The following is a 22,106-nucleotide window of genomic DNA, read 5'->3' as shown; positions in this document are numbered from 1 at the left end:
GAATCTGTGAAATGAAGTCCGAGAAGTAATGTCTCCAGGCTCTGATCATCACATACTTAAAAACGAGTACTCCATTTCGACTGACAACTACTTATGGAAGGAAGAAACAAAATGAAGTCATTAGGTGCTGCAGTTAGAATAAGTCAACAAAACTGTATAAATGTTGTTCTTGACTGATCTCATGTAGCTGTTAGCATGGTCTGAAAGGCAGGGGTGGTGAATAAACAGCAGGCAGCAGCCTGACAAATGAGTGCCTGGAACATTTTTTTTGTTTTTCTTCTCTGTAATGATGGTCTATTTTAAAATAAGTATCAGTAAGTCACTGCACCTGTCAATTCAGATAAATCTTGAGGTCATCATGAAAAAACTGTCACCATTAGCGAGCAAAAATCAAACTCTCTGTGATGGTCACAAATTTCACATTAGAAGTACAAAAATGGCTGTTTTCACATTTTAAAAGGTCACAAAGCACTGTAGCCCACTCCAAGCACAACTGTTTCGATACACAGTCAAGCAAAACGGTTATACTGAGTGCTCTTTTCACATAGGCCTTGACCCGGAGCAATAATCACCACAAAAACTGTCCACATCCTCATATTGCTAGATGATATAGCAGCATACATCTTTGTAAACAAATGTTCACTTTATGCATCAATACTTTCTACCTTCATTTCACTCTGTGCAAAATAGGTTTGGAAATAAGCACCAAGCCCAAGATAGCAGCGGTGGTTGTTTTTAGTTCTCTTTCCATCATCTAAGAAGTAGGATGGCTGTATCCAGATCTCAGTGTGGAAAATGATTCATATCTCCTCCCTGAGGTACAGATTCTTAACTGAGCCAATGAACCAGCATGAACTGTTGAATGAGTGGTTTGTGCTTTTATGAGCTTTCGAGGAACATTTATGAGCTTTCGAGAAAACATTTATGAGCATTTTGCTAATGATCAGAGAGCCAGGGTAGTATAGACTGGAACTCTGAAGAACTGGGTTCAAGTCCCTGCTCAGCCGTGAAACTTAGTGGGTGGGGATGGTACTGGTAAAATCACACCTCAAATATTTCACAAACCTTAGAAACCTAGCATTGCAATAAGTCAGAACTGATGTGATGCAAATAATTCATGCAGGTAATGATTGTCCTACCACAATTCCTAGGTAAGTATTGAAATTTGGGGAAAGCCTTCTTCTAGCTTGTTTACAGGCAAATGAGGTGGTTTTGCAGAGCTGCTGCAAACCTAGGAAGCAATGAACCCCAAGCAATAAATGTTTATGCAATAAAACAGAAATAACTGTGCAAAGTGGAATAAAAACTTGTAGTTTATACAGTGTTTTCAAGAGAGAGGGAAAGAAGAAAGATATAGACATACTGAGCTGGTTCTTGCTATGAACATTAGATTTCTGGAAAGACGTTTCAGATAATGACAAGAAAATAAAAACATTCATTTGGAAGGGCTAATTCTACTTATCTAGCAAATATGGTATGGCCTTTTGAACTATTTATCCAGACTTATGACTTATTAACTGTGTCTTATACCTACCTAACTGACTGTTTTGAACTGCTTATGCAACTTCATGTCTTACTCTAGTTAACTGTGTCTTATAACCAACTGAATATACATAGGTGAGTGGAATCCTTGAATTTATCAAGAATCAATTTATTTATTATTTATTTTAATTATTTATATTTCAACTTTCTCCCCACAGGGGACCCAAGGCAGCTCAAAATTAAATCTGTATAAGTTAAAAATGCCATGCAAAGCTATTTAAAAACAATTAAACATCTATCAGGATTAAAAATAATTTTGAATACATTTTAAAATATCTAAATTTCAAAATAATTGAGTGTTCCTAGACATACATGTGTTCCTGAAAAGAAGATCTTTGCCTGACAAGGAAGGATAGGGGAAGGAAGAAGGGGACCAATCTGGCTTCTCAGTGCAGTACATTCCAAAACCTGGATGCAGCCACTGAGAAGGCCCTCTCTTGTGTCCTCAGCAAACAAGCTGGCACCCTGCATTGTTGCAATGGGGTAGCTACATTCTTGGACTACAAATCCCAGAATCCTCCATGCCCATGCTGCTAGGGGTTTCTAGATCAGTGGAGGTATATCCTATAAAGTTATAAATTTCTCCCTTGTTCTATATTTCTGTGTGCGTGTTTCACACTTGTAACATGAGGCATTTTAAGTGATGATTCCTAAAGCCAGTCACACTCTCCAGCATTTATAGCATGGGATGTCTCTCTCTCCGTGTGCGTCTACATGTGCACACATAACTATTGTAAGCTGCCTTGGGTCCTTTTTAGGGTGAAAGGTGGGTTAAACACATTCTCAATAAATAAATAAACTAACAAATAAACAAACAAATGAAGGAACAGATGGATGGATGAACAAACAAATGTGTAACTGCTTCTGGATGCAGCAGAGCAGAAGTAATACATATAATGTATTTTCCCAGTTTATTTATATGCCACTTTCTCACAGGAAGTGAAACAATTGGTCAGGAGAAACAAAAGAAAAATCTAAATGAGTTCAGCAACATTTTCAGATGATACAAATAATAATTAGGATTTTAAAAGGGAGCCGGAGATCATGCTATGTATAGCATTTGCTAGAGAAATATATTTCCATGATATCAATACCACAACTGATCACGAGAGAGAGTGAGAGATCACGGTATGTATACTACTCACAATTACAATTGCATGTGCTATAATGCAAGTTTTTCAGCATATGCGGTGGGGGGGGACTTTCCTACTGTACAATCTTATGACACAGACATAACCCTTTTACTGTATACTCTTTCTCAACAGGGCCAGGAAAGCATTACCTAAGTCTACCAAGTCTACCAATTAACACGTGGGGTTCACACTGTAACCTAATAAGGACAAAGGACATTTTGAGCAATTTCAATCATGAGCAAGGCATTTGTTAATGGTCCACTGCGCATGTCATTCTGACTGCTGAGGAGCCAGAATTTATAGCTAATCTGCTATAATACAGGAATGCCCAGGCAAGCGTGCAACATCTATTTTCTGAGCAGATACAGCAAATTAACAAGTTTTAAGAAAGAAATCTTTAAAAGTGTATAAAAACTTTATTTTGATTTCCAGCAATGCTGATTAAAATATCAGTATTCCCAAGGAAGAAAGAGGTGTTTTTCAACAAGAAACTTTTCTGTGATTTTTTTAAAGTAAGATGAGCAGGAGAACACTCTTCATTGCTACATTGCATTTGACTGGAAAAGATACTTCAGTAATTTAAGCAGATTCCTGAAGGCTCTTGAAAATATATATGTATAAGTTTTCATTCCTGTAACAACCATGATTTATCTTTCTCTCTCCAAAACATATACTTGATATATGAAACTTTGAGGGAAAGGCTACTTCTAAGATGTGAGAGAAATTTAATAAATTATATCTTGTATGCAAATCTGTCTCACATGATAGCTCTCTCAGGTCTGCTGTATTCCTTGTCCTAATAACAAATGATATTTTACTCACTGTTAGGAAAATAAAAATACCCTCGAGTTTTTAAATCTCACTTTTCACCCTGACAGCAGCCTCTTGTTTGATTATGTTATTAGCCTCCCCACTACCATGGAAAACAATTACTTGTTATTGCAGTATCAAAGTCTTCTGTATTTCAGACAGTACTAAGACTGATACTTACAATGACAGGAAATATATCATAGAATTTTTCCTGCTGCAGCATGTACAAGCAAAAATGGTTCCTCAAGGCTGTTCAGACTCTGAGCTAAACAAGCTAGCATCTGCTGCAAGGACTCTTGAGTGGGATGTACTCAAAACAAAAAGGAAAAGCAATAGCCAAAAGTAAAATAATTTTGTGTGGTTTCTCAGTTGAACCAGAATTTTACTTTAGGCACATATTATTTACCCATTTTAAAATATTTTTCTCCCACCTTTCAGCCTTCCAAAGGCTCGCAACTAAAAACACAAACATACAGTAAAAATAACAATTAAATCACAGAAATCGCAGCACCAGGTACAAAACAACCGGGGTGGTTTCCATCAATATTTCTGTAGAAAAAAAATGTCCTGGCCCTACCGGCAGTCACAGTGAGAAGATACTTCTGGCAGTAGATTTTGGATTGTCATCAAAGGGTAGCAGTGTTGCTTTCTCAATTTATTGTATTTTTACTAACAGGAATGGCACTTGTGAATTTGTGTCTTAGCTATCAAAAAAACCAGGATCACTGAGTCACCGAATAAGTGCGGGCGGGAGGAGGTTGAGGAAAGATAGCAAGGACATCATTTGCTTTTTTACATGAAGTACCCTGTTTCCCCCCAAAATAAGACCTAGTAGGATTTTTCAGGATGCTTGTAATATAAGCCCTACCCCAAAAATAAGCTCTAGCTAAATGAAACCACACCAGCCACCATTGTGCAGCAACTAGAAGATGACATGACTGTATTTGAATAAATATAGATTGTTGTACATGAAAAAAAATCCCCTGAAAATAAGCCCTAATGCATTTTTGGAGCAAAAAATAATATAAGACCCAGTCTTATTTTCGAGGAACCAGGGTAGCAAAACACTTTCAACTGGAATGACAGCTCCCAGCTAGCAGCGGGGCAGGAACAGGAAGTTTGAACAGAGCTTGGCATAGCTGAGTCTCAAAGCCTTTATCCCAGGTGCATACAAATGACGTGTTTGTAAGGTGTTGATAAAGTAGGTAGAACTCCCAGAATTATGGTATCTGTAGTCCAGGAAATCTAAAAATCCAGAAAATCCAAAAATACCCTCTCTACTGGATGAATCTATAGGAGTCACAGCCAGGTTGTTGTTTACAGAGGATGATGTAAACTGAAACATTAACACCTTCCTCCATCACTGAATTGGCAACTTCTCTCTTGCAGACTGCTTACAAAGATGGTGGCTTTGACACCTGGTAATATTTTTTTAGTTTATTGCATCTTTTCCAGTTCCCCATAATTTTGCATTATCTTCAGAAGACACAAGTAGACCATATTTATAATGTTCTGGCAATCCAATAAAGATATTGCTGAGCTCAAAGTGTTTATACAACACTTTTCATACCCACAAGCCACACCAGTTGTGAAATTTTGTGAGGTAATCCATTACAATTTCCCCAAGCTCTGCAACACAATGGGCAAAATCTTGTTGCACAGTGTAACCCAGACTGCGCATTAGAAGCATTTAATTTAATAGTAAAAAAAAAAAATCACCACTGGAGTTCCAGCAGTGGTCCCAACCCCAACAGCAGTGATTCAACAGTGACTTTTTTTTTTACTGTTAAAGGCTTCCACCATCACCACCCCTGAGGCTCCCAAATCCTTCCCCAGGGCATTCCTCCTAGGGAGCCTTGGAACCTAAAAGGAGAGTCAAGCTATGAAACTTCTAATTATTTCAAATTAAATGTTTCTGGCACCTGATCTGGGTTATGCCAGCAGCGTCCCATTCTTGTGAGCAATGTATGTTTCCCTGCAGAAATCTTTTGACCTTCCCGACATATATTCATCCTGCAAACCTACAGAAAAAAAATATCTGCTTAAAACTACATTTTAGGAAAAGCTGCCTGTGAAGAATTTTAACCAATGCCAGCCTTCTTCAGCAGTCAATTATAAACGCAGAAATGTAATGCTCAGCAGATGTCTTTTAAAATGTTTAGACATGTGTCCTAACACTGAACTTCTCACTAACAGGTGTGATAAAACAAGAACTACTAAAGGGCATTGAAATTGCACTGGAAATGATAGTCATGAAGCCAAGGGAAAACAATTTCTTCCACAATTATGCTATGCTCTGCAGAAAGGCTGTCAACAAGACTGACCTCTTTAAGTTGTCATGCAAAAGAAAAATAATAATACAGTAATAGTAAGCTTGATTATGGCTGTTTCCCCTCTGTGGCATTGATGAGGAAGACAAAGCTGTCAAGGATCCTTTTTTATTCTTGTCACTTGATACAGATTCAACCATTTTGCAGAGTGAATAAAGATTAACAAACAGAAACAGCTGGCCTGCTCCATCACTCTCTTTTGAAGGTGAACAGAACGGCAACCTTGATAAAACCTTGTTTTGCAACTCAGAGGGAAGTGTGTCAGCTAACAACCGCTGTTAACTGATGCAGAAGCATTAACACCACCATTGCTTCTCCTTGAAAAGCTGTCACTGGCACCTACTGGCAAAAAACGCATGCCGTTACTAGAGAATTATGCTTCTTGCCACAATCCTTCTCAGAGTCTTCTAGGCATAAATTACTCAGGAATGATTTATCATTCTCTTCTCTTGGGCACTTTGGGACTTTGTGGCTTACCCGAGGCTACACAGGCTGGCTCTTTTCCTGAGAGGGGCAGTGGAAAATTGAACTCCCAACCCTGGTGAATAAACTAGTGTTCAGCCACAGTAAGACAAAAGCCCTATCCAAGCTACTCTTTCATGACAACCCATAGAGAACAATAACAAAGGCAAGCAGAGCTAGTATGCATCCCTCCTCATGCATTTGTTCCAACCCCTTTTTACCCTAGCACTGTTGGTAGATGGCTAGAGAGATAGAATTTTGGCTGGCATTACCACCAGTGGTGATTTTTGGTAATTACATCCTTCCTCCTCCCATCCCACAATTTCCATTGCTTCTATATGATGAAAGGGGATACAGAGAAGTTGTGGAAGCCACAGGACAGAAATAGAAAGTGTTTAATTTCTTAAAATTGCTACCACTGATGACATCATCAACTGTCCACAGACATAGTTATGCCAACAGGATTTCAGAAAGCATTTGAGAAGACTTCCACTTCGCTTGCAACACCAAGTTCAAAATTTCAGATACAGTTTTCATCAGCTGAGCTTCAGAATGCTCCAGGCTTAAATATGGTAGCCTTTCATAACAGGAACACAACCTATAGCTAAAAACACCCAGTATTACCAGCTTCTCCTTTCACTTCTGAATTATCATGATGCTTTAGCCACACAGACTTATTCTTTATTGTTTATAAACATGTATAAACATTTTAATTAAATAGTATTCTTTAGCTGGCCATATGAGCAGCAGGATTTATTAATATTAATGTTTAGTGATTATTTTTCATATAGGATATTATTATAATATTGCCTTTTAAAAATGTTTTAATGTTTTTAAAGTTTTAATGTTGTTGTACACCACTCAGAAACCACTGTTAATGGTGTGGCTAAAGAAAAATTCTTGTAAATAAATAAATAAATATCATTTTCAAGGAGCAACTTGTCAGCCAGCTTGAACAGGCACTTGCAACTCCACTGGATTTGACTCCTTATAAATGGAACATGTCATACATTGATTCATATTACTTGTATCAGAGTTGTATGTTTATCTTGTGTCTTTTCTATGTTGTCTGTACAAGAATAAACACTGAGATTTTAAATCATATCCATCCAAGGGAGGCAGGAAAAGAGATATTTCAGATATAATGATAAATACTCATTGGGTGCCCCTCTAGTTCTGTGAAGAATATAATGCTACTGTCAAAAATTCCCCAGTCCTCTGAATAATTACTTTATCTATTTCATCAAGAGCTTAGAGAGCTCAGCAACAAGGTGATCAGAAAACAGTTTAATAGGGTGCCATCCAGCATTGCACAAGCAAAAATCCATTTGTGCATCAAGGCTTAGGCCCTTGTATCCTAACCAACTGTGTCTGCTCTTTAGCATTTTCAAACCATTTTTTATCAATCCATTAGGTTGTTAAAGCCGCCAGAAAGTTTGAAGTACCTTAAGGCTGAGTCTGAAACAATATGTGGCAAACATGGGATGGTGTTAAGTGATCCTTTTAGTGTGTGTATATAGAAAACTACCAGAGACAATTATTTACTTATCTTTTAAGGATGATCCTATGAAAAACCACCTGCAACTCCATTGGATTTGACTCCAAATAGATGGTATAGATATTCCAACAGGGAGAGAGGTGTTGGACTATTACTATTCCTTTAAGAAAGTATCCTACTGCTTGGGAGAAAAAACATTTAGGAAGTCTTTTTAAAACACTAATGAAACTGGAAAATGACTGCTTCCTCTTATGCTCAAAGGGTGTTTATTGATAACTGCCTTTTGCTACTATAAATTAAGGAAGTCCTGTTTGTAGTGGTCTCAATCAAGCACAGAGCAGATGGTTGACAACACAACAACAAACAACAACAACAACAACAACAACAACCATCATCATCATCATCATCATCATCATCATCATCATCATCTTTTTTCCCTGATACTTTCCACTTTCACATCTTTTTCACTTTCCAGCTTTCACATCTTTACATCATCATCATAGGTAGGGCCTTCTTGGCGATGGCTCCAACTTTATAGAACCAGCTTCTGGAGGAGCTCTGCCCAGCCCCCTCCCTGTGGACTTTCAGGAAGCAAGTAAAGGCATTGCTTTTCAGGGAGGCTTTCTACACCAAGCCCAGCTGACCATCTTCCCCTCTTTTTCTTTCTCCTCCTCTTCTTTTCTCCCCTCTTTTCATCCACTCACTCTGGGATTAGTTGGTGCCATCTTGTTTTTGCTCTGGAAGAAATCACAAAGGTCACCTCACTGAAACCTTTTACTGCATAGCTAGAGAGCATCTGCCACTCCATATGATGCACTCCAGCTTCCTTAAGAGCCAGACACGTTAGTCAGTGGTTAAGTAACATGGGAGTTTTAGTTCAATAACTATCAAGCCATAGGTTCTCCCACCCTATTTTACTGTCTTTTAGCCTAGCGATATTGGCTGTATGTCTTTCTGTCTCAACTTATAATACGTAGCACTGAAAGCCGTTCTCAGGCATTTTTCATAAATAAGTTTTCCTCCTCCCCATCTTCAAAACTCGATAAAGAGAATATAGATTATGTTTGTGGAGCTTATTTGCCACTAAAATTAATAGGACTTTGCTTAGTTATAACTCTCACATTGATTCCAACAGAACCTAAGTGAAATTATCTTACTCTGCATCTAAGATGGATGGCATTCCATATTCTTCCCCGTGAGTACTATTCAGTTGTTCTCTTGAGCTAAATACATCAAGTAGAATATTGAGCTAGCCTTGCCCCTTCTGTCATTGCTTTGCTCAGATGAAGTGACAGGCCTGAAGAGGGGAAACCCATCAATCTAGGAAAGCTCCTCATGTGAGTCTGAACGTGAAAATCAAGGATTTGGATCATGTGAATAGCATTCAGAGATGGATAGATCTTCCCTCTTCTGACCTGTCACTTTGTGTGAGCAAAGGAATGACAGTGCCAGAAGCCCAGGTCATTCTCCTTCATTATACATTTAGACCACCTGGATGCTGTATTACTGAATAAGACTATGTTCTGCTTAACATCTAAGCCTTGCTCCAGATGTCACAGTTATGTAACAGTAGGACCTTTGTCTGTGACAGCTCCCACGCTGTCTAATTCCAGACGAACTGTCATCATTACGTTCTTTTATGTAATTTGTTATCACATGGCTATTTGAGAAGGCATTTAGACAAACGATTGCTTGGTCTTGGAAAGCAGCTGTCGAAATTTCAATAAGTGCTTAGGAATCTAGAGTATGGAAATTAGCATAGATGGGAAACCTCACTGCATGCTTACAATTAATGTACCAGAGTTCCAATAAAGAATCATTTTGCAAAACTTTGCTTCCTTTTATTCAGTACTGTAATAATTATACCGATTCCTTCAGTGATCCCACAACCTTTCATGTTGACCTATGGAGAGATGTATTAATTTAATTTAGTAATACCATCTGATGCTCTTGATGTGCATGTTATTTTAGAGAATTATGATTTTATTGCTTTTGTATAGCATTTTAAAATAATTTTTAAAAAAGCTTTTAGTTGAATAGTTCTTAGCTTATAATATTAATATTCTTTCCTTTATGACATCTTCTTTATATGCTGTAGATAATCTGATGATTTCTGTGTTCTTAGACAGCTATATTTTCAACTCACCTGCAAACTTCAAGCTTTAAGAAGCAAGATATAGGTTTAATGGGGAGGGGCTGGAATCTAATAAAAGCCTTGAGACACACATTCATACACAAAACAAGTCATGTCCCTTTTTTTGTAGACAGTGAACTCATTAACTTGTGTATTCAAAACAAGAATCACATACCTAGATATCATTGAAACCACATCACGGTTAAAACTTCTTGCTGTAGCTCATTTAGCTGATGTGTCCTTCAGACCCAGAAGTGAACATTTGCTGTATGTTTCCCAAGTATCTAGGGGTAAAAGCTTTTCCCTAATGCTAAGAAAAGCAGATGTGTGGTATAATTTCCACCTGGCTAACCTACTGTGTGATTCTGCTGGCTCTCAGCTGCAGGCAGTAGAGTTTGTTTCCTTAGGTAATTTGCTGCCTCCTATAACTTACATTTTCCCATGAATAAGCAAAAGTCTTCCTGACCTTGTCAACTTTTTGATGGCTCTAGAGAGAAAAGAAGCAAGGTACATTTGCAGCTGCTTGATAAGCCTGTAGTATCTCCCAAATAGCTCCGTGCTTTCTATAAATCTTTACAAAGTAACATTGATTCACTACTTCCTTACCTGCGGCAGTAATTCTTTGAGCGGTGATCTTGAACTTCTGCACATGAGTTTCTTCTGTACCTGTGTAAAGCACTTCACAAACCTGTAAAGCTGAGTACGGGCATTCTGGTGGTAGATTTGACCATCCCTAGTGCATATGACTAGGCATGCCTTCCATATTTTAGTTCATTTCCTTGGCCACCAAAAAGCAACAGTTGCAGCAGAAACAAGAACATGCAGCAGTGACAGCAAATGAAGGAAGAAGGTGAATCATGAGTTCACTGATAACTATTCAAAGAAACTTAGTTGGAGGCAAGCAACCTATTTTGATGTTTAGAAATTGCCAAAGGCTAAAAACTTTACCTTATCACTAATACTACTCTAAAAGAGCTTATGGTGATGCACAGTCAGTATCAATGCTCCTGTTGTTATATACCATCAAATTGCTTTGAACATTTAGTGATCTTATAAATTCCTGACCTCTAAATGTTTTCATCATTAATAGCTCTGCTCAGGTCTCATAGCCTCAAAACTAAAGCTTCTGTTATCAAATCAATCCATGTCATATTTGTTCTTCCTCTTTTCCTCCTGCCTTCAACTTTTCCTAGTATTACTGTTTCAGTGAGTCTCACGATGTGCCCAAAGTATGCTAGGTATTTTAGCTTCTAGAGGGAGTTTGGGATTGTTCTGATCTAGCACACACAAGCCCATCTATTTTTCTTATTGGTCCATGGCATCCATAAAACTCCCCTCCAACTCTATATTTTAAATGAGTTTTTCTGTTTTTTTTTCTTGTTTCTTTATGTCCAGCTTTCACAGCAATTAGAACAACCATAGTATAGATTATCTTGAGCTTGATATCCAGTGATACATATTTACTCCTGAGAATGTTTTCTAATTCCTTTATAGATACCCTACTCATTCGCAGTATTCTTCTGATGTCTTGGCTGCAGTCTGTTTTGATTGTTGATGAAACCAAATCATACAAAAATCTTTAACAAATTTGATTTCTTTATTGTGATGTAATTATTGTAGAGTTGTGATTTTTGTCTTCTTAATTTTCAACAATAATTCTGCTTTTACACTTTTTTACTTCAGGAAGAATAAGATTCAGGTCCACACTTCAAAGTCTTTTAAATATAACTTTTCATTATTGATTACAGAAATTGATAGTGATTCATGAATATCTTCTTTAGGTAAATTTATAATTCTATCTATTTGATAATATTTGATAATACACTTCTATTTGATAATACACTCCTAACTAATCACCTCTCAGATTTCCCCAAACTCCACACTCTATCCTCTTCTCCACTTTCTCACACTACTTGTACTCTCCCCCTTACTCTCTCTCAGGCTCCACCTCTTATCACATCTCTCCTGGCTCTGCCTCTCAGCAACATAAATATGCATGAACAATTAACATAACAAAAATGAACCATTGACATAATAAAGGGAAACACTACACCAGGCTTTCTTGAGATTTAGACATTCTTTTCTGTTGAAGCTGAGCTGATGTTTGTGGATTTCAATGGCTTCCTGTTTAGTCTAACATAATGATTGCTGGTGTTGTCCAGTACTTCTCTGTTTTGAGATAGGATTCCATGTCCAGCTTGTTTCAGGGCAGGTTCAGCTACTGCCAATTTTTACGGTTGTTTTAATGTGCAGTGTCTTTCATATTCTTTGATTCTGTTGCGGATGCTACATTTTGTGGTACCAATATATACCTGGCTACAACTGCAAGGTATCCAGTGTACTTGTGCAGGGGTCAGAGGTCCCTTTCATCCTTTGCTGACTGTAACATTTGTTATATTTTTATGGTGGGCCTGAATACTGTTTGTAGGTTGTGTTTTTTCAAAAGTTTCCCCATGTGGTCCATGACACCTTAGATGTATGGCAGAAATACTTTATTTGTGGCTGGCTGTTTTTCTTCTTCAGCTTGGTGTTGTTTTCTCAGTTTGATGGCTCGTGATTTCATTTTTGGAATAGCCATTTGCCTGTAGGGCTCAATTCAGATGGTTGAGTTCGATGCTGAGAAATTGAGCTTCACAGTTCTGATTTGCACAGTCTACCAGTGTTTGATTATGCCTCTTTTTGTCGTGGGTGAAGGTTGGAGTTTTTGTGTAGGTACTGGTCTGTGTGGGTGGGTTTTATGTAGACCTTGTGTCCCAATAGGAGGTCAGGTTTGCTTATTATCATGACATCTATTAAAGGGAATTTGCCCTCTATTTCTTTTTCCACGGTGAATTGTATATTTGGGTGGATGCTATCGAGATGGTTTAGAAATTCTTCCAGTTTTTCTTCACCATGGCTTATTAATGTCTTGCATCAATTTTCACTCTTTAAACAACTTCTCACATTGTCTATATAAGCAGCATATTTTGTTCTGCATACAGATTGAGTACATTGTGAGATAAAAACCTACCTTTGCCTGATACCTGCACACATGGGAAAACATCCTATTGCTGCATGTGCTACCATAGTGTCTTGTCCAGCATATAGGTGGTGCATTAGGACAATCAGATGTTGCAGCACTATTTCTTTTAGAACAATGCACAGGTGGATTTTCTTCTGGAATTGTTTGGTACATTCCAGTAATCAACATATATTCACAATATGATCTCTAGTGCCTCTTTGTTTTTAGAATCTAGCCTGAACATCTTCTATTTCTTACTTCATGTATGGTAAAAGTCTTTGCTTGCAACATCTTAAACATTACCTTTGCATGCATGGAGAATTTATGGAATTGTCTTATAGTTACTGCACTTTGATCTCTCCTTTCTTTGGGACTAGAATGTATATTAGGAAGAAACAGGGCCTTCTCGGCAGTGGCCCCTTGCCTTTGGAACAACTTACCAGTAGAGATCCACCTGGGTCCCTCTCTGGATGTTTTCAGGAATAAACTTAAAACCTGGCTATTTGAGCAATCTTTCCCTCCTGCCATATCTTAATTTCGTATACTTTGCCATCTTGCACCTAGAATATATGTTTTTGGTTTTATTTTTAAATTTGTAAACTGCCCGGAATAGACCTTTGCTCTAGATGGGCAGGATAGAAATCCAATCAATCAATCAATCGGTCGGTCGGTCGGTCGGTCGGTCGGTCGGTCGGTTAATCAATCAATCAATCAATCAATCAATCAATCAATCAATCAATCAATCAATCAATCAATCAATCAATCAGCATTGTGGCTATTATGGAGTAGATCATGGATATGACTATGAATATGCAGCTTCTCCAATACAGTAGGAAGAAGGGGGGGGGGCAAAAAGTGAAGCTGCTTGTTCCGAACAGCTCCAACCTCCATGGCCTACTGAGGTTTCCAAGGAAAATGGAGGTCCTTCTTCCTTTTCTGTTCCAATCATGCCAAAGAAGTTGATAACACTATAAAAAGTACATTAACAAAATATGTCCGTATGCACCTTGTGCTTGTGCCATTTCCACACACCCAAGAAGCTCAAACAAAGGAAGGGCACTACTTGGGAGACAGCTGGCGAGTCACACAGTTTGGCTGCTATTTGGAGCAAGACAGAAATGGAGCACCAGTATCAGAACTTTCACGTCTCCTTATGGCACGAGCCATGGCAGCTTGTGCCCTCAACTCTCCCATTTCGTAGAGCACGCTGCCTAACTGGTGCACAGATGGTGGCCCTAGCAGTAACTGGAGCATGGCTATTCAGCATCTAGCCATATGCTGACTAATGTTTGCTACCGTGATGCAGCTTCCTCTTAAATTCTTAAGCTTCAGCTTTAATGTACCAATTAAGATAAAGTCTATCAGATAATTTGTTTCATTTTTGCAGCTATTTGTACTAGAACTGGCCTAATCACTGTTGCTTACATGCATGAGTCTATAACTTCTGCCCTCTTAGATGTTCTCTAATTAGAAGCAAACACAGACATGTAAGTGATCCTTATGCTGTGGTTAAAGGACTGGGGTTCAATTAGTAGAAAACAGTGCCAAAGGTCTAGGTTGACAGGGTAAAGGGTAGCCTATTGTAATCACCTATTGTAATCCAGCAACTGAGGGCTGCACTCAGTTTGCCCATCCCGTCTCTGGGTAGCTTCAGCAATATGAAGAACAAAGCTAGTTGCTGTGCTGCTGCTGTTCACGGCAACACATTTGCATTTTGAGCAAGTTTTTTTTAAAAAAAAAAAAAACCAACCCAGAGCAAACGCTGATTATACTATAACTGAAGCAGGGATACAATCAGATGTTCTTGAGCCAGAATACACCATATGAAACTGTCCTGGAAACAGTTTCAAGAGTACTTGGTCTGTGAATTTGGATTTGCCTCTGCTTTAACCCCAAGCAATACAACAGATGCAGAAACTCAACCAAAAGCTTTCTTGTTTAAATGGGCTTTAAAGCTGGGGCCAAATAGAAATGGATGGTTTTTAAATCTAATCAGTCTAACCTTATGTGCTCTTTTTAAAAATCCTATGATGTTTTATCAGGGGTTTAAAGCACAGGGTTCTATCCAGTACTATATGTTCCCTTTGAATCCAGTGCTTGCTTTCACAGACAGTTTTCATTGATTTCCTGTTTCTCCACATGTACCCCCCACCATCATCCCAATCTGCTTCAGAGAAACAGTGCAAGAGATAGTATTGAGTTTGTAGGGGAACGGGGAGAATTAGAATCATAAAATAATTGAGTTGGAAGGAGCCTATAAGGCTATCAAGTCCGTCCCCCTGCTCAGTGCAGGAATTCAGATCTAAGCTTTTTGTAATCCAATTTGCACATGTCCAGTAGATCAAAGAGCCTGCCTACATCCCAATGTTCTCCATCCTGGACTAACTGAGATGATAAACTAAAATTATTAGTATATGTCCTTGAAAAGCAGCACCAAAGTATTTGAACAAATCTTACACACTCATCAAAAAAATTTTACTGAGTGATTAGCAGGTGTTACCATTAAATCAGTTCTCTTTCCAGCCATGTATAATGTGGTAGGGTGCTTTATATATGAAACTGTTTCTAGGGTTCTTTTTCCTCTCTCTGAAGTGTTTAAAATTCAACCAGACAGTAGCAATTTTCTTTTAATCTAAGCAAACTGATGTGTCAAAGGCAATCAGTACATTGAAGCTATCCCCAGAGAATCCTAATAATCCTGATGAATAGCTGTGCTCTCCAGAAAACTCAGCCACTGAACTCTTGGCATCAACAGTCACAAGTACTTAAAGAGGAGATGGGCAGAGCAGTGAGGTCTTATACCCACAACCTGTAGAGGCAACCAGGCTTCGATTAAAATACCACAGAATGTTGCCAGAGTTCTGTGCCCTGTAGATTTCAGATGGGAATTCTGGGAGTTCTGGCAGGAAGCAGTATTTGGCTGGCAGGAGATATAGAGGCCTAGAATTCCATATTCAGTTTTAAAACCAGATTAAGTGAGTCACACAGACCACAAAAAGGAGCCATCTGGTGCCCACGCTGATGTGCTGTATCTATGTCGATTAATACCCAAAGACATGAGCATGTATCACAAAACTGCCACCAGGGTGCCAACTGAAGTCTTACAGCATTTTTGTTCTTCCCCAGGTCTCCAGGTGAGGAAGCAAAACCTGAGTGTGCACTTTTGAAAAAGACAGTTGGATGATTGTGCTGTTATGTCCAAGCTCTCCCCACAATACCTTTTCCATGAATTGCACTGGTTTTAAATCTTCACAGCAATGGAAGGAACCACACTGTAGTTGCTTCTGTGCTCCACAGATAATAGACAGAATCCAGTGGTGGACATCAGCTGGATCTCACCGCTTCTGCCAGAATCATCCTCTGAAAGGCCCTCCCCCTCCCTCCTGCCATGGGGGGGTGGCCTGCCCCCAGCACCACTTTCAGATGTCCCCCGCCAGTCCTCCCATGGTGCTGGGAAGACTGGTGGGAGACCTTTGAAAGCAGCACTGAGTGTGTGAGGGGGCGGGTCTGCCCCCCGCCACCACCCCCTCCCCCCACAGCAAAGTGCCGCTTTCAGAAGCCTCCTGGGGCTTGCTCAGCAGGTAAAAAGACATTCATCTTGTGAAGCAGGGCCATAGGAACATTTGTCTTGCGAGGCACAAAAAACCCTAGCCAGACCCATTCGTCTAGCGGGTTTTTCGTGCCACAAGGCGTTCGTCTTGCGAGTTACCACTGTATACCAGTAGCTCTCGACCAGTACCATAAAAAGCCTATTTGGTTTCTTTGCCCTGCATCACTGCTGCCAAGGCTACTGCCACAAGAAAGCTTGTGAGTTTTGACACTGGTGCTCCACTTGCTATTTTGCTCCAAACAACAGCCTAAGTGTGTGCATCCACTAGTTCTTTCCCAGAGTATACAAGAGGATCAGACATTGTGCTACCACACAGTACATATTCCCCAAAGCCCTGCACCGGTTTGATGAATGAATCTATCCACTGACTAGTCATCTTTCTGTTCTTCCTAGGTTATTCCAACTAGTCAAAAAATAGCTTCACAAAGAATTTTATCAGGCAACAGATTATTTTATCCAAGCCTTGATTCTTTCTATTCTGGCTGTTGAAGGTTTTTCCGTGTTTGGCTATGTTCTGGAGGTTTTTCTTCTTAACGTTTCACAAGTCTCTGTGGCTGGCATCTTCAGAGGATAGGAGTTAGAATGCTGTCTGTGTTCTGGTGTAGTGTGTGGGATAGCTAAGTATTTGTAGCTGTGGGATCAGCTTTTTGTCCCTTTCAGAAGATTAGGTGATTATGGTGATCAGGGTGTTTTCTGTTATGGGTGTATTGTTGTGATAAGGGGGAGATGATCCGTCACTGTGATTGATGGGTATTGTTAGCTAGTCTATTGTGTGTAGTAATCACCAGTCCTTGTGGCTAGGTAGAGTTCACTGACCTTTTTGCAGACTGTATTTTTCAGTGCTGGGAGCCAGGCTTTCTTGAGATATAGACTTTCTTCTTTTTTGTTGAAGCTACGCTGATGTTTGTGGATTTCACTGGCTTCTGTGTAGTCTAACATAATGATTGCTTGTCCAGTACTTTTATATGTTGAAACAGGATTTCATGTCCAGCTTGTTTCAAAGCATGTTCAGCTACTGCCAATTTTTCCGGTTGTTTTAATGTGCAATGTTTTTCATGTTCTTTGATTCTGGTGTGGATGCTGTATTTTGTGGTCCCAATATATACCTGGCCACAACTGCAAGGTATCCAGTATACTCCTGCAGGGGTGAGGGGGTCCCTTTCGTCCTTTGGTGACCATAACATTTGTTGTATTTTTATGGTGGGCCTGAATACTGTTTGTATGTTGTCTTTTTTCAAATTCCTATAGAAGCAGTAAGGTTGTACTTAGTTTTCCCACACATGGTTTCTCCATTTTGGTTTCGGTTTTGTAAAATAAATCATGACACGGTATTCATTAGAGGTTGTATTTACCATATTTTTCCGTGTATAAGATGATACTTTTCTCTAAAATATTTAGAATAAAAAATTTTGGTCATCTTATACACAGAAGTAACAGGGAGGATGGATCAAAGCGCTTTGATACCTGCTTTCCCCCTCCACTTTCTTCACAAGAAAATGGAGGGGGAAAGCAGGAATCATCAAAGCACTTTGATTCCTGCTTTCCCCCTCCACTTTCGCAAAAAAGTGGAGAGGGCAAGCACTTTCCTCACAAAAAAAGTGCTTTCTTGCGAGGAAACTGCTTTCCCCCTCCACTTTCTTCTGAATAAAGTAGAGGGAGGAAGCACTTCCTTTGCAAGAAAGTGGGGGGGGGGGAAGCAGGAATAAAAGTGCTTTGATCCCTGTCTTCCTCCTCCACTTTCTTGCAAAAAAAGAAATTCTGGGTTAGAAAAGTGGGGGAGTGCATCTTATACGTGGGGGCGTATTACACACGCAAAAATACATTACCTAGTTTTCAGACCTGCTAAGGACCAGATGATTTTTATTATGTCCTGGTATATTAAAACCATAGAATTCAAAGATTTCTTTTTCACATGACTGTATGTGATGGGTTGTTTCTCAGTCTGACCCTAAGCTTTTCAGAAGAAACTTATTTGGGCTAAAACACTTCCTTGTAAGTATATTTTACTATAAAGTGAAAGGGGAAATGTCCAACAGCACTCACATCCTGGCCTTAACACATTCTCCACAGCACCAATGAAAACCACTATGCCTGCCCCGGTTCAAAAAGCAAATGTGTCTCCTCACATACTGCTAGAAGGAGCACTGAAAAAGGAATGACAAACACAGCTTATCAGTAGCATGTTAAAATAAAGTATTTGACTTTAATGTAAAGTTTCCATACAGCTTAGCATGAGAAAGTGCATTCCATAAACAAAAGGATTTATTCCTTTAAAAATAAACAAGTCTAGAAGGAATGTTGAATGACAAATACTTCAGAGATGTTCAACTATGATATACATTTGAAATTATTATGAGGAATTTCCCTCCCCATCAGAAGTTTACTTCTTTACCAATAAAGGAATAACCTTAAAAAAATGTTCGGATAGATATTAAAATACTACAAACCTAAAAAAATTCTTGCAATTTTTTTTCTTTTAAGAGAAGCAAGAAAAAATACATAATATTTTGTATTTTGCATACTTTCCCCCCCCCCCGTTTGTACAATGTTTTCCGAAGGATAAATAAATAAATAAATGGCACTTTTTTGCATGCAAGAAGACACATGGTCAAAGGCAGCAGCTGCACCTTTGCATCAGTTACCAGTGCTTGCTCTTCCTTCCTACCACTTCAGTGGAAGAGATACTTCTTCCATCTACCCAGTGGATTTCAAACTGTTGTTTAACCATGGCCATAGGCAAGGCCAAGGAATGTATAGACCCCAGTGGAGCAAACCAGTGATTCAATGGCAGTACTGAAAATTTCTGGTGGCCATGCCTAAAAAATCCTGATTTGACACATGGTACAGAGTACTGAACTGCAATCTCTGCTTGGAAAGGCAAACACAAAGACGTACAGCTGTTGAAATAACAACAGAATTACACTGGGAGAGAGGGGGAAAAAAATCTGATTTAGAGATGGAAGTGGGACACATGCCGGGTTTAATACAGAACCATCATTTAAAAACTGAAGGTACAATGCGTCTTGAATTTATACCATGAAACAGTGTCTTAGACATAGGATGACATAGAGAAAGAAGAAACACTGAATCCTTTCCATCTTGTGAAAGCTGACCACGCCTGCGGAATGCAAATCAAGACTATTTTCTAATCATCACCTCCGTCTATTGACAGGCTGCTAAATTACTTCTGCCACTCTGAATTGGAATTTCAGCAACCAGAGATGTTGTCCAACTTCATTATGCCATTGTATAACCATAGCTTCCGCAATGTAATGCCACAAGAAGCCTGTCCTTCAGGATTTCTTTCTTTGGATACTCTGGAAGCTTCAGCATGTTGATACTGAAAAGGGAGGGGGGGGAAGTCCCAATTTAAGATATGACTAGCTTTTTTTTTAAAAAAAACTGTTTTACTTGTACTTTCAAAATTGCACTTAGTTCCCAAATCTGCATTCAGATCCCTGGAAAACGAAGTATACTAGAAGAAAACACGCTGCTGCATTGCAGCTCCTTTTACTATTCAGAGAAATATATTCCTTCCAGCTTAAAATAAAAAGCAATATAGCAATTTAAGATGAAGTGTCCTTTAGCGATGCTACATTGCTGCACATTAAAACTAGACTGCAGTACTTCGATTTTTTTTTCAATGTCATCACTATGGAAGAAATAATTGAACTACATATAGTTTGTGACTGAAGGCCAGTTCTGTACTGGCTAATGATATTGACCAGAGGCATTTCATGATGAGATTATGCAAGAGTGTGCCTCTGTTCTTTGAAGAGCTCCTACCCTCTCTCACAAAGAAAAAAAACAATGAAAAGTTCTGTTCTTAAATGAAGCTGTTTCACTTACCATGTACTTGATGTGGGCAAGAGGTTTGGTGTATATGGCACAGCTGCAATGGTAAAATTTTGCAGCCCACTACCCCCCATTATATGGGCAAAGCCACCATGGGGTACCCTGGAACTGAAAAAATTTTAGAAATAAGACATAAATAAGAGGGGATACATGTGGTTTTAAGACATTAGCATGCACATTTAGACTTCCACCTAATGTTTAAAAGGAATTTCATCAATGTGTACCAATCTCTTTTATTAAAAAATCCTGCTGAGCCAGATCCTCTGCACTCAGACAAAAATCAAGCAGAGATTTTCAAATGGAATGTGCAAATAACTATAAAAGAATGCAATACCAATTGCCATTCAGCAAGCATTTATGCTTTCATTTTTACCTGTAATACTCAATTGTGTCAGCCTTTCTTTCCTATCTTAGATTCTGTAATCATTAATCTAGTTACACAGGAAAAGCTAGCCTTGCCCCTTCTTTCATTGCTTTGCTCAAATGACCACCAATGAACCATAAAGAGAGAAGTTTTGGCTTGGATGTAGGTTTTACGTGTGAGAAAAATCTTGGAAACATGAACATGTGCATAGCCTTTGTGTGACTAGAAACCTTTTCCAGGAGCATCACTGTTCATATAAGCAAAGCGACAAGTCAGGAGCGAAGCTAGCTGTTCCTCTCTAACCAACCTGGATTTTAGATTACAGAAAAACTGAGTAATACTTTTCTTTTTTTAAAAAAAAAAAAATTAAGTTCTGAATTTTGGACTGAAAACATACTTGAGTTGCCAAAACATACTTGAGTCACCAAATGAATCTGGACAAGTTTATCCTTGTCCCCTATTTATAGCTCATGATACAAGACCATGACCAGACCAAGGTCAAGACTGAATGGAGGTTTGAAACCAGTTCTCCTGAGTCCTATGCTTGCTGCTACTCTGCAATGGCCTAATAATACCTTAACACTGAGAACTGTGATGAAAAATGAATGGCAATAGGTATTTAAGTTACTTTCAAGCTGACTGGAGAGCTCAGCGGATTGGATGCCTGGCTGCAGAGTCAGGAGTCAGAAGTTCAATTCTTCACCCTACCTGCTGGGAGAAGAGCCAGCCTGTGTAACCCTGGGCAAGCTGCAGAGGAAGGAGCGATAGACCACCGGAAAGAGGCAATGGTAGACTACTTCCAAGGACTTTAGGGCTAGGAAACCCAGTGGCATCAGAATCAACTCCGTGGCATATAATTATTACTGTAAATTACTTTCAACCTAAAGAAGTGCTTCAATCCTCCTCACCATCTTCATCAAAATTTATTTTTCTGGAAGATTCACAATATGTAATATGGGGTTTTCTCAAAGGCAGCAAGTTAATGAATAGCATTCAGTTTAATGAATTAGATTATGGGGTAGAAGGGAGCAATATAGGGCCTCCAGCCTTCCTATTCCATTTTCCTGTGTAAGAACCAAACAGCTGAATGGAGCTTGTTTCCTTTCACAGTGTCTGGATGAAAGCAACCAGAGTTGCAGGCAAGAAAGGCAACCCCATCTCTAGTTTCCTCTTACCATCTCTACTATCTCTTTTTGACATCAGTGTTTGCTTCAAAAGATGAACATTGCTAACACTTTATTCCATGGTGTGTTTTCCCATCCCTCGCCACAGTATCACTGTTACTAATGCTGGTAGTGGGGAAACACACAGTTGACAGTTCATTTCTCATGGCAAGATGCCCCAGCCAAGAAAAAGAAGAAAATCAA

General features: G+C 39.0%; 1 protein-coding gene across 2 annotated transcripts in view; it reads right to left on the bottom strand.

The window, feature by feature from the left end:
* Window positions 1-18,689: 18,689 nt before the first annotated feature.
* Window positions 18,690-22,106, bottom strand: part of HACE1 (HECT domain and ankyrin repeat containing E3 ubiquitin protein ligase 1) — a 49,847-nt gene continuing 46,430 nt past the window's right edge. For both annotated transcript variants that reach the window (XM_072998370.2, XM_072998372.2), the window contains exons 23-24: window positions 20,370-20,483; window positions 18,690-19,860 (exon numbers count right to left, since the gene is read on the bottom strand). In XM_072998370.2, coding sequence (XP_072854471.1) covers window positions 19,758-19,860; window positions 20,370-20,483 — 217 coding nt within the window. In that variant the 3' untranslated portion in view covers window positions 18,690-19,757. The remainder of the gene's footprint in view (window positions 19,861-20,369; window positions 20,484-22,106) is intronic.

Source organism: Pogona vitticeps, chromosome 1 (genome assembly GCF_051106095.1).
Source record: "Pogona vitticeps strain Pit_001003342236 chromosome 1, PviZW2.1, whole genome shotgun sequence".
NCBI lineage: Eukaryota > Metazoa > Chordata > Lepidosauria > Squamata > Agamidae > Pogona > Pogona vitticeps.
Note: the sequence above shows the minus strand (reverse complement) of the source record. Positions and strands in the feature narration are given on the sequence as shown.